Below are 14,351 nucleotides of genomic sequence, written 5' to 3' on the forward strand. Positions count from 1 at the left end.
TATGTACGTAGATACGCGAGTGCGGCAATTAGTTTGGCATTAAAATAATTATTTCAACACATAAGAAAACGCGGTGAACACTTGGATTATTATTTTTTTTCTATTTTTTAAACACTTTACTATTTTTTTTGTTTTTTAACCCTTTACGCGGACTTGGCAAACAGCTGTGGAAATTACATGTACATGTGAATGCATATGTAAAAGAGGTGGATTTGGACAAGTGCGGGGAAAAATATAAATAAAGAAATGGAAATGTAATGGAAAACGAGAACGTTGGACAAACACGCTAAGGATTAGGAACTACCATGGACCCTTGGAACAGGTCAGGTATGTACATACAATATGTAAAAGTGTGTAGGTCGCTATGGAGAAGCGGGAAAACCTCACACTTTTAATAGTATGTAGGGGCAAATGAAACGAATAATGAAATTTTGTACTTATCAGGAATTCCGCCGATGCAAGCTGGAGGAGCGGAAGGATATCCGGCTCGAAGGACCAATGTTCGTGGGGGGCGGAAGGATCCAAATGAAATACAAGGAGTTGGCGGGTGCCAATTTCTTCAGTTTGTGGTGAGCGAGTGGTGAATTAAAACGCACGAAAAACTTCGGTTAAATAAACGTAGGTTTTATTATTTATATATATTCACAGGTAACCCGGCACACACGGAGATGGTTCGGGTTGAAAGTGATTAACAAATCGCAAATTAACAATTAAAGGAGATGAACGGGTGTTCGGGTGAAAATCTCGATTCGGAATAATGGCGATGCCCATTAGAAAAACCCAGTCACCCCTCCTGGTGTGACCGTAGATACCGAGGATCAAAAAACCCTCCTCACTCTTCACTGCTCTTCGCCGCTCACTGCTGTTCACCCGGTGGCGTGAACAGTAGCATTGGATATTTAAAAGACAAAATTTAGATTTGGCTATACAGTAATTTGCATAGTCAAGTCGCGAACCAGTTTTTTTAAATCTTTTGAAATATCTCGATTTAATGTTATTGAGATTAGAGAGCCTATGTGTAAACCAGACTGGCGCGCTCGAGCCGGAAGAGACATTCACATAAGGAACGCATTTATCAATTAGAGAATTAAGAGCAGAGTAGAAAAACTTCACTGCACAATCTATATCGCAGCACTCAAATAGAAATGACCAATCAAAAGAGAAAATAAGGCTATTAAGAAGATTGAAATTTGGTTTACGAAAACATCTACGACGAGAATTTGCGATGTTATTAAATGAATTAGTAACGGAATTGTAAGAAATAGTAACTTCAACGGTAGGGTGATAAGGATCTTCAGGTTTCACTAGGGGCTGTGTTCGGATACAGCACTAACAGTGGGATCAGAGACAAAAACAAGATCAAGGATTCTTTTAGAAGAGTTAAGGAAAGAATTCAACTGATATAGCGGACATTCAAGTGGGCCATCAAGAAAAACATGTTGAGATGAAGGAATTAAGAAAGATAGATTAGCATCAAGAAGCCAAGAATTATTAGGCAAGTTTAAATCACCTAAAACTATAAGGAAATCACGATCTTTAAGACGTGTAAACTCTCTACTTTTTAAAGTAATTAATCCCTTGGGATTGTCTTTATATTTCCGGATTTTATTTATTTTTCAAATTAATTGCACATGCGGTCTTATTCTATATTCGAGAGAGTGTGCCCGTACCCCGCCTTAGCGTATTATACCCTTTTAGTGTGCCCAAATTCGGTTATCGGGGAAATTCACTGAGACGAGGAGCGGGCTTTTTTAAAATATTCCTAATGTTTACATTCGGCCAATCCTGACATTTGATCGACCTCGATCATACAATTCAACAAACATACAATATACATATAAATACTGCTTATCAAATACATATTACAAACAGAAACTCACAGTTTTATCACACGCATGCATCCACGGCTTGAGTCGGGCTGATTCTAAGATACCTTTGTGGGGCAATTGAGTAAGTTCACAATCGTCAATATCAGTGACTTCGTAACGGTCATTTGGAAGAACTCGATTTATCTTATAAGGACCACGGTATTTAGGGGCGAACTTTTTGCATGACCCGGGAGTGACATCTACATTGCGAATGGCAACAAAATCATTGACTCTATAGGATAATGGTGCCCTATGCCTTAAGGCGTACCGCTTTTCATTGCGCTCCTGCGATAATTGAATTTTCGCACTTGCCTCTTGCCTAGTGGCCTCAAGGTTACAGGGGTTTTCTGAACTAAATTTCTCGTCAAGATACTCGGTTAATTCGTCTACTAAGGGGCCTCGCTGATCGCAACCAAACAACAACATTGACGGAGTTTTACCGGTACTACACTGCACTGAGTTATTAATAGCGAACTCGACACGATTAACTAATTTATACCAATCGGCTTGGGCTAAAGGTTCTGACAGCTTTCCCAACATTGGGGTCAACACACGGTTCACACGTTCGACCTGCCCATTGGCTTGAGGGGCAGCAGTCACTACTTTAATGTGGTCAATATTTCGATTTTCTACAAACTCAGCAAACTCAAACGACGTAAAACACGTACCTCTGTCGGATATAACTCTTCTTGGTCGGCTATAATAATTAAAATATTTTTCTAACGTGGCGGTTACTTCTTTGGTACTAGTGGAATTTACGGGATACAATTTGACAAACTTTGTAAATGCGTCAATCACTACCAAAAGGTGCTTTCTTTTTGATGTAACACTCGGTAAGGGACCTAAGTGGTCAACATGGATAGTATCAAATGGAATCGGACTTTTCGGAATACTATGCAAGGTTCTATTATGTATAGTTCTTGGAACACTATGTAAAATACACGGCAGACAATCTTTTATAAACGACTCAACCTTTGGATTCATTAATGGGAACCAGTACTTTTCTTTCAAATTGTTTACACATTTCTCAACGCCTAAGTGACCTAGTTTCTCGTGACACCTTCTTATTAATTCCCCTTGCATGCGAGCCGGTGCATACAAACACAGTCTTTCCTTAGCATTTCTTTTGTACACTATACCATCTATTAACTCAAATCCAACATCATTGCCTTTTTCTAAATTTTCTCTTAGTTTACGGATATCCGGATCTCTTATTTGTTCTGACTGCAATAATAAATCAACATCTTGCGGAGACGCACCCACTACACCAACCAGTTTGCCGACTCATTTCGATCGAGCTGGTCACTTCTTTCGATTTGGTTACTCAATCTCGGATCAACAGAACTTTCATTTAAAGAAACGCAAGGTTTATTTTTAACCAGTTTTAACCGACTTCTTTCTAAACATAGCTCACACGGTCTGAAACAACTCTTCGCTAAATGAACACACGGGTTTGTCCCAAACGGTCCTAAATAATTCTTCCCTAAAGGAGCACATGATTCTATTTTACACGGGTTTATCTCACACGGGTCTATCTTACACGGGTTTTTCTCAAACGGGTCTATCTTACACGGGTTTTTCTCACACAGGTCTATCTCACACGGTTTTGTCTCAAACGGTTTTATCTCACACGGTTTTATCTCACACGGGTCTGTCTGACACGGTTTTGTCTCAAACGGTTTTATCTCACAAGGTTTTATCTCACACGGTTTTATCTCACACGATTCTGAACAACTCTGTTCTAAAACGGCATACGGTCTAATCGAATCTCTACTAAACTCATTTTTCTCTGAGGGGACACACGGTTCTATAAAATCGCTTTCAAACTCAGGCGATTTAACTAACTCACATGAGTTATCATCTTGAATGGCACACAGCTTGGTCAAATCTCTACCAGACTCACACGGTTTAACGCAACTTTCCTCAAAAGTAATATGCGGTTCACAAGGTTCAATTGGGGCATTCTGGTCTCTCTTCACTAATAAATCGCAAGGATCAAAATCACCTTCTACAATATTCTCTAACAACTCGGTTTGCCGACTTAATGCGTCTACATGGCCCATGTTTGAACCGGGTCTGTGAGCAATGGTATAATCAAAGTTTTCCAATTCCAACGACCACCGCGCAATGCGGGGATTTATTGATTTTTTACTCAAGGTTTGGACCAATGAATTACAATCGGTAACGATCAAAAATGGTCTGTGTTCTAAATAAACGCGAAATCGGCGCACGGCATATATTATGGCCAAAGTTTCAAGCTCAAAACTGTGATAACGGGACTCGGCGGCTGTCGCCTTTCGGGAATAATAAGAGACTGGATGCATTTTACCATCAGTCTGTCTTTGCATCAAAGAGGCACCAAAGCCATTTGAACTGGCGTCAGTATGCAACTCAGTTTCGTAGTTAGGGTTAAAGATAGCTAATACGGGCGGACTGGATAAGGCGGATCTTAATGTAAGAAATACATTTTTAGCGGTTTTGTTCATCGGAAATGGACCACCTTGTTTAAGCAACTCAGTTAACGGTTTAGCTATGCGGGAGAAATTCGGAACAAATTTGCGAAAATAAGAGAATAAGCCTAAGCACGAGTGTAACGCTTTGCTGTTAAGTGGTTCTGGGTATTCTTGAATAGCTTTTAAATGTGTATTATTTGGTAAAATTCCCTTTTCACTGACTTCATATCCTAAATAATCTATGCTCTTCTGTAGGAAAATGCTTTTCTTCAAATTGAGCTCTAAATTGTACTGAATAAAACGATCTAACAGTTTTGCTAACAACTTAAGATGCTGATCTACGGTGCGGGTGGCAAGAATAATGTCGTCCATATATACTACAAGTTCTCGATCTCTAATCATATCACTAAGTATGTTCGATATAAATCTCTGAAATACAGCTGGTCCGTTCGTTAGACCAAAAGGCATTCTCAGATATTCGAACTGCCCACTGTAAAACCCACTTTTCAAATCTATGACGGAGAAAACGGTCTTGCTCTCCAGGTATTCTAGGCAATCTTCTATTAAAGGCAATGAAAAATTATCCCTCACAGTCTTCTTATTTAAACCTCGATAATCAACGCACATTCGTATATTGCCATCTTTTTTTCGCACTAGGACGATGGCGGACGCATAGGGGGAGTTGCTTGGTCGGATTACATTATTGGCTAACAACTCACTAACCGTTTTAGAAACGATTCCTCTTTCATAATATGATAACCTTCTAGGACTACTATGAAATGGTGTTGTATCTGTCAGACATATTCTCATCATATATTTAGGCAACCCGTAATTAATTGAAAATCGGTCAATGTAATGCTCATGCACAATGTCTCGGCACTCACGCATCGCGCCTAATCCAAATTCACTGCCAACAGTAGTATTCCCGGTATCTGACAGCGTTGCACAAACAGTTTGCAACTCTGTTAGCCATTCTCGAAACGGGGATGCATTCGTGTTTACATTAGGGTTATTACAATTATTATCTAGATTAGTGGTGTTATTACTAATGGTATTAAGCTTAGGATATTTAGTAAACAGGGATGCACAGAAGGATTTGTAAACAAAAGCAATGGTACTCTTTAATGATGCGGAATTCTTTTCATACTTTCTTATATTTTCAATCAATGAGAACTTAAGACCTATTTTATTCAAGGCGTCTCTACCAAGAAGTAGTTGCGTCGGCATAATATTATCGGGAATAACTAAAAATTGAATTTCATAATATTTTTTGCAAAACAGAACTAAACATTTGACTGTTCCAAAAGTCAGAATAGAGCCACCGCTCAGTCCATGAAAAGAACTTTTAACTAATTTATCGCAATCTAAATGCGGCATCAACGCTCTACTGGCAAACTTACTGGGCTTCCGGAATCTAATAGGGCAAAAATATTATTAACATCAGTGCATCCCCCTTTACAAGATATTCTTAAACTTACTAATTGAATAAATGACTTATCATCAATGGTGTCCGGGTCTTCACTAGAGCTCATGGCGGCGATCTGGGTTCGCATTGGACAATTCCGGTACTGATGGCCCACTTTGAAGTACCGATAGCAACTTCCTTTTGGTCTCTCCGGGCGTGGACAGTCAAACATTAAGTGACCAATCTGGCGGCAATTGAAACATCTCTTATCCTTTGCAGCAGGCGTAATGGCCTGCGCACGGTCTGAAGTCTGACGAGCCTGAGGAACGTAGTTTTTGGCTGGTGGCTGAACTGTTTGAAAACGCATCATCTTCTCTCGCAATTCGTTCAGAGAAGTACAATAATACAAAGGAGCTGACAATCCGGTTCGATCTTGTAGTCCGTCAACAATGTATTTGACCACATCGGTGTCTTCAAAATTGCCCTGCTGAGCAATATTTCGCATAATGATAAATACTGCAAGAGTGACTCTCCTTTGCCAATTGAGCGCTTCCTCATCTGGTTAGCAATCTCGTAGTTTGTCATTTGTAGGCCAAATACCTTCACAAGGGCATCCTTCAGCTCGCTCCAGGTTGTAGTCTTTTCATATGTCATGTATGCTTTAGCAGATCCCTCCAGCAGTCGGTTGCCCAACGACCAACATTGGGCATCACTCAGTACATACACTGTTGCTGCTTTCTCCAGCTCACGAATCCATACGTGAATGGACAGATCACCATCACCAGAGAATTTAGGTACAGTAGTTTCGACATCTTTCAAGTTCATGCGGCAATTATATTCCGGTCCGCTTAAGTTCTCCTCCAGCTCCATAACACGTGTTTTTAGCTCCGCCAGATTTTTACGTGCTGTATACAATTCGATGCTACTAAGAATCGAAGCCAATTCGTCGGTTTCGCTCGCTTGTGCGCTTTCACGAACATGCACGTTCGCGTCTGATCCTACATAGGTCTCACGAGACATCGTCGGCGACTGGTTAGCACCCACTTGATCGGGTGCACTTGGCTGTTCAATGTTTTCCTAGCCGCGCTGCTCAATAAGAGGCTCCGGACCAACATCCACAAGTTGTCCGGCAAGCACATTTGCAGACACTGCTGGGCTGACTGCCTGCTCTTCGGGTACATCACTCTCTTCAGACTGATTCTGTGCCATGACTGCTTTTACCAATGCTCGCAATTGGTAAATTGACGCTTCTTTGTCGCAAGGTACTTCCTTGGCCGCTAGCAACTCAAACAATGCTGTTTTGTTTAATTTAATGATCTCGGTGTATTTCATGAAAATACGTTCTTTAGGGCAAACTCCACACCTGATTTGTAAACTCTCTACTTTTTAAAGTAAGTAATCCCTTGGGATTGTCTTTATATTTCCGGATTTTATTTATTTTCAAATTAAGTGCACATGCGGTCTTATTCTATATTCAAGAGAGTGTGTCCGTACCCCGCCTTAGCGTATTATACCCTTTTAGTGTGCCCAAATTCGGTTATCGGGGAAATTCACTGAGACGAGGAGCGGGCTTATTTAAAATATTCCCAATGTTTACAATTTCTTATAATTCCGTTACTAATTCATTTAATTAAGTCTCAGTTTCTTGTCGTAGATGTTTTCGTAAAACAAATTTCAATCTTCTTAACAACCTTATTTCCTCTTTTGATTGGTCATTTCTATTTAAATGCTGTGATATAGATTGTGCAGTGAATTTTTTTCTACTCTGCTCTTAATTCTCTAATTGATAAAAGCGTTCCTTATGTGAATGTCTCTACCGTCTCCAATACGCCGGTCTGGTTCACACGTAAGCTGTCTAATCTCCATAACATTAAATCGAGATATTTTAAAAGGTTTAAAAACTGACTGTATAGTTACTATTACGTCTTCGTTAGTACCCGGGCTTGAAAATATTCCTAGTTGCATCCTTAAAATGTGTATGATTTCCCTATCTAAGCCTGTATCTCGGTTATTCTTTATATCGAGTGAGACTTGTAGTTTTCCTGATGTTTGGAGGGAGTCTTTTATTATTCCGCTTATTAAAAAGGGCAATAAATTGGATATTTCTAACTACCGTGGCATTGCCAAACTTTCCGCAATACCTAAGCTGTTTGAGAAAATTATTACGTCTTCCCTTCAACACCTATCCAGATCCACTATTTCTCCTTGTCAGGTCGAAGGTCGCTCGTCGCTTACCAACCTTTTAGAATTGACTACCCTTGTACACTATGGCTACTGTAAAAAGTGTCAAACTGATGTTATTCATACTGATTTTAGTAAGGCTTTCGATACAATCGCTATTCGCTTCTTACGAAACTTAACATTATGGGCTTTTCCAAGAAACTATTGGCTTGGTTAAAATCGTATCTTATTGGCAGAACCCAAATGGTGTTTTTTCGTTCCTCAATATCTAAAACTCTTCGAGTTACCTCAGGTGTCCCCAAGGCATCTATTATTTACCCTGTTTATAAATGGTTTGCCCTTGGCCACTGTTGTGTATGCAGCCCTATCATACGTTAGCCATCTGGCAACTCTGCTGGCTTGACGCCATGAACAGTTCAGCCGGTCGTTCGCAGCAAGCACACGCGTTATAAACTTGCGATATATATATATGTAATTTCAATATCACCTAATCAATAAACATTCTAAGATATTTCAAACTGGCGACGAGGATGGGATGCTAATTATCATCCGAAATAAACTTGGAATTATTGACGCAAAATATCAAAAAATTGTCACGCACAAAAGCATACATATACGTTTACATATACATGCTGTGGTGAAATTTTGCAAACGTTTACACACACATTTGCATGGCAGAGTCGCTTGCTGGTGAATTTGGAGAGATTAGATTGGCCGGCGTTTTTGAGGAAAAGAAGGAAGTAATTGATTCTACGAGTGCTAAATATACTCAACGGAACCCAATTATGACGACAGTTGGAAGTTTGGAACCGTTTGATTTGGGACAGCCAAATAAATGGGGCTCATATTTGGAGCGATTTAAATTGTTCCTGCTTGCCAATGATGTCAAAGACGAGGGTCGCAAAAAGCATCTTTCCTCACATTGGTCGGAGCACCAGTCTACGATCTTTTGACATCATTGGCGTTTCCAAACCAGGTCAGTACATTACCGTTAGACCAAATTGAGAAGATTCTAACTGATCATCTTTGTCCACGTCCATCGGAAATCGCGGCATTTTATCGTTTTCACAAACGTGATCAACATCCGGATGAGACCGTCGGAAACTATCTCGCAGCCCTGCGGGCATTGGCAGTGGGTTGCAATTTTGGAGCAGCGTTGGACAGAATGCTGCGTGATCGTTTTGTATGCGGCATGAGGGATGAAAGCTTACAGAGAAGTTTTCTTGCAGACACTGAATTGACAGTGCAGAAAGTTTTGGAGAGAGCAACTACTAGTGAAGCTGCAGCAGCGAGTGCAAAGGCTATCAGACAGCCTAACGACACTATCCACAGCATCAAATCACAGCGCCCTCAACAACCACATAAAGGAAAAGGACAACAATGTGCGGGTTGTGCCGGTCCACACGACCGGCAGCAATGCCCTTATCGTGAAGCAATATGTCACGGCTGTGGCCGGAAGGGCCATCTTAACCCTCTCATGCCCGATGTTGCATATACGCAACATTGGATTTATAAGCCTATAACTACCGTTGTTTTAAATTTTTTGTTTTGAAACTTTCGCTGAAATATAGCTGCATGTGCTAAGTGAGCTTACAGCTAGTTGTTCGGCAAGCTGCACACGCGTTCAGTTTGTAGCTATTCTCCCGAGAGCATAGTGAAAAAATGAGATCTGTAAAAACACGTGGTTTTAAATTAGTGTTTAAAATCAATTAAACAATTACTTCATCGTAAATCTAAGTTCAACAACTTGTTAAAGAAAGGTAAGAGAGTATATAAAAAAAAAAAACCAATGAAAAAACTATTTAATTTGTTTGTAATAATTTTGTAAATGTAGTGTTGCGTATATGCAACATTGGGCTACTGTGGAAATTTTGGAAAAATAAAATTTTTTCTGTATACAGATTCTCCAAAAGGTCTGACTCAAGCTGAGATTGAAAAATTTGCCAACTTTGATTGGGATGATTCGGGTGATGAGGAAAATGAAGAAGAAGAAGATCGAAATATGGAGGAAATTAAAGAAGTAACTTTGCAAAATTTGGATAACAGAGCTGAAAATGTGCAAGTTAGATTGATTGACCAACTTATTAGATGCGAAAATGATGGAGAATTGAATGAAAATGAAAACGTTGTACAGGAGGTAGTGGAACTAATTGATTTGAGGAATTTGAAGTGGAGGAGTACAAAGTTTATGGAAAGTGAGACCACTTGGAAAAGTGAATTACGCAGCAATGCCGTGAAAAACCCCATCAAATATTTTAGTATTTTTTTTGCGGATGAACTGGGGCAGAAAATATGAGAGGAAACGAACTTATATGCCATTCAAACGAAGAGCGTAGAATTGAAATGCACTGAAATGTTTGTTGGCATACTTCTTTACCTTGCAGTTGTGAAAATACCAGCTTATAGAATGGCGTGGGTGGATTTCAAACTAGCGGCCGTTGCAAATGCATTACAGATTTGAAAAAATTAAACAGTTTTTTCCATTTGAACGACAATTCTAATCAGCCTCATAAGGGAACACCTGAATATGACAAGTTATATCCATCATCACTCCTTTTGACAAAGAATTCATCCTCATTATCACCAACTCCATTATGACCACCTCCGTTATCACCAGCCCCATTATCACCAGCTCCATCTTCACCAGCTCCTTCTACGGGCTCTAAGTCAAACCCCCTAAAAGAGCTTATGTTGCAGACCCAGCAAAGTCACTACGACTTGATGGTTATAATCATTGGCCGAAATGGGGAACAAGAGGAAGATGTAGAGTATGCAGATCGGGATTTTCAAGCGTAAATGTAGCAAGTGTAATGTGCACTTGTGCTCCAATCCCCAAAAAAATTGTTTTGTGTCCTATCATACATAAATATTAATAAACGGCATTTGAAAAAAAAAAAGAATTTGACTTCAAATATATAACACAATTGCCCAATGTTGCATATACGCAACATCCTGTAGCTCTTGAACCAGGACACCAAGGACATTCAAATTTTTTTCAGCTGATATTAAGGTCAAGTCTAGCTTATATGTCAATTCAAAAAAATTTTAGCCACGCCCAATTTAATTCGGGCATGAGAGGGTTAAGCGTGTCTGCCGGAGTAATGACTCGTCGAACGATGTTCATCCAGTAAAGGGCAAATATTCACGCGGGAAATCGGTAAACCTCATATCTAATCTGGTGAGCCTGAAGAAACGTATCACGGTACAGATTAATGGAAAATCGTGTACTTTTGAAGTGGATTCTGGATCTGACGTAACTATGATGACGTTGCGGACTTATGATCGCATCTGGCCAACAAACAAGCCTAAGGTTTACAACTACGATCCGGGGTTTAGTGACTATCAACACAACCCAATCCAGATACTAGGAGTTTTTGATGTATCAATTCATTACAACGGTCGTAATATTGATAATCTATCAGTCATCGTCACTAAAAGGGGTTGTAGCGACCTTCTGGGTTGTAACTGGTTCGACCCACTAGGCATCAGTATCAAGGGCATACATTCAGTGGGCAGTGACGTACAGATCGCAGGCATTCTGAGTAAGTTCGAACACTTATTCTCAACAGAACTTGGTTGTTACACTGGTCCGGCAGTCATATTAAACATTGATGCTACAGTGCCACCAGTGCGACTACCTCCACGCCGAATTCCATATGCTCTAAAGGGACTAGTCGAAGAGGAGCTGGATCGCCAATGCAAGCAAGGGATTCTTAAACCTGTGGAGTATTCAGATTGGGCCACTCCTATTGTACCAGTTATCAAGAAGGACGGTTCAATTCGTATTTGCGGCGACTATAAATCAACTTTAAACAAAGCGGTTAAGCCGCACTGCCATCAAATACCGGCGATCAACACTTTGCTGGCATCTATGGAAGGTGGATCGATTTTTGCCAAAATTGATCTGGCTCAAGCTTATCAGCAGTTAGTAGTCGACGAAATCTCGTTTTTGCTGCAAACAATCAGTACACATAAGGGTGCATTCAAAGTTACTCGATTGCAATTCGGCATTTCATCAGCACCAGGCATTTTTCAAAGCTGTATTGAGAATGTGGTACAGAATATTTCCGGAGTCTTACCATATTTTGATGACATTGTAATAATTGGAAAAATGGAAACGGAATTGGCAACTAGATTACAGGAACTGTTTATACGTTTTGACAAAGCCGGACTGCGACTACGCAAGGACAAATGCCAATTCGGAGTACCATTCGTTGAGTTTTTAGGTTTCAAAATTGACTCAACTGGTATAAGACCATGTGCCGATAAAGTCTCGGCAATCAAAGACGCACCAGCACCTAAGGATAAAAAGCAGTTGCAGGCTTTCTTAGGACTACTAAATTTTTATCACTCATTTTTGCCACATAAAGCAACAGTGGCAGAACCCTTACATCGTCTTTTGGATAAAAATGCAACTTGGAGGTGGGACAAACAGTGTGAGAAGGCTTTTTCTACACTTAAGGAACTTATTGGGTCAGACGACGTACTAGTGCATTATGATGGTTCATGGCCACTAGTGCTAGCTTGTGATGCGTCACCATATGGACTCGGTGCAGTTTTAAGTCACAAAATGCCGAATGGAGCGGAGAAACCCATCGCTTTTTACTCCCGTACCTTATCCAAAGCTGAGCGAAATTATGCTCAGATTGATCGAGAAGCTATTGCTTTGGTAGCAGGAGTAAAGAAGTTCCACAACTACGTCTACGGTCGTACTTTCACACTAATCACCGATCATCGACCTCTGTTGGGTATTTTTACCACATCGAAAGCAATCCCAAACATTATTTCAAATCAGATGCTACGTCGATCTTTGTTCCTGTCAGCATATACTTTCGAGCTAGTACACCGCTCCGGTTTAAAAATGGGCAATGCGGATTTTCTAAGTCGTTGTCCACTGTCAGCAGCATCGGACGCTGTTAGCACCGACGATGTGCTAATGATCGAATTAGCAGCAACGCCAATCATAAGTGCTGAGGCGATGGCCGCTCAAACATCGAAGGACCCCTTATTGGCGAAAGTATCAAACTGGGTGTTAAGGGGATGGCCTGACATGAAATTGGAGCAATCAGATATTGCATATCCATACTATTGCCGTCGGCAACAGCTCTCTACAAATAAAGGAGTTTTGATTTGGGGAAATCGCGCCGTAGTTCCACCGAAATCCAGAGCAACAATTTTAGCTGCTCTACATGCCGCTCATCCAGGCATTGTAAAAATGAAGGCGTTAGCGCGTAGCTATGTTTGGTGGCCAAACATTGACGCTGAGATTGAGCTTATTGTTAAGAAATGTATTCCATGCCAGCAGAATCGTAACGATCATTCAGAGGCACCGGTGCATCATTGGGAGTCAGCCAAGCGGCCGTGGTCCCGTCTACACATCGATTTTGCAGGACCTTTTCAAGGAAAAACCTTTCTTCTGGTCGTGGATTCTTACTCAAAATGGCTAGAGGTTGCGGTTGTTAGCTCCACTTCTACAGCGGCTACAATTAAAGTTCTCAGGCAACTGTTTGCTACGCATGTGTTACCAGATCAGTTAGTGTCAGACAATGGCACAGCATTTACCTCCGAAGAGTTCAAGGCATTCCTCCACAACAATCTAATTCGACACATTAGATCAGCACCGTTTCACCCAGCAACAAACGGCCAAGCAGAGCGCATGGTGCAGACCACCAAAAACTACCTTAAAAAACTATCTCCGAACAATAATATGGATCTAAGCCTTGCTCGATTTTTGTTTAATCAACACATAACTCCACATGCAACGACAAATCGCTCGCCAGCTCAGCTATTGTTAAATCGGGAGTTAATGTCCTACTTTGATAAACTACAGCTACAAGAAATTTCTAATGGAGCAGAGCCATTTATTAATCAATCGAAATGTTTTGATACAGGCAAATCCGTTTGGGTACGAAACTATGCACCGGGTCCAAAATGGATAGAAGCCTACATATCCGAGCAAACAGGACCAGTGTCTTACAAAGTTCGTCTGACAGACAATCGCATCATAAAGCGTCATTATAACCAAATTCGAAGCCGAGTTGAACAAACAGATGTAAGCATATCACATCAGGCACCATCAGCAACTGATGACAACACGGAAGATCCTGCTTCCAGTAACCACTCTAGGCCAGAGAGTCCTATTCAAGATGATCCACAGTCATTGCATGCCTCACCGATGCCACGACGTTCTGCTCGCATGAGACGACCCAGCTACTAGCCAACATTTTCAACAGGATCTTTGATCTCTGCCACTTCCCGACCCAACGGGAGTGCGCAGAGATTATAATGATTCCTAAACCTAGAAAACCCGAGAATGAAGTAACCTCGTATCGTCCGATCAGTATGCTGGCAATACTTTCTAAGATATTCGAAAGAATATTTTTGGCCAGAGTGTTGCCGCTACTGGACGAAGGAAACACGATCCCAGAACACTAGTTTGGATTC

General features: G+C 40.7%; 1 protein-coding gene across 1 annotated transcript; it reads left to right on the plus strand.

Moving 5' to 3' along the window:
- The first annotated feature begins 11,166 nt into the window (after positions 1-11,166).
- On the plus strand, positions 11,167-14,124 carry LOC124460949 (uncharacterized protein K02A2.6-like). Its single transcript, XM_047012534.1, has 2 exons — positions 11,167-11,449; positions 11,528-14,124. Exons 1-2 carry the CDS (start codon positions 11,167-11,169, stop codon positions 14,122-14,124), a joined length of 2,880 nt encoding a protein of 959 aa, XP_046868490.1.
- Positions 14,125-14,351: the final 227 nt, after the last annotated feature.

This window comes from Drosophila willistoni, unplaced genomic scaffold (assembly GCF_018902025.1).
Source record: "Drosophila willistoni isolate 14030-0811.24 unplaced genomic scaffold, UCI_dwil_1.1 Seg169, whole genome shotgun sequence".
NCBI lineage: Eukaryota > Metazoa > Arthropoda > Insecta > Diptera > Drosophilidae > Drosophila > Drosophila willistoni.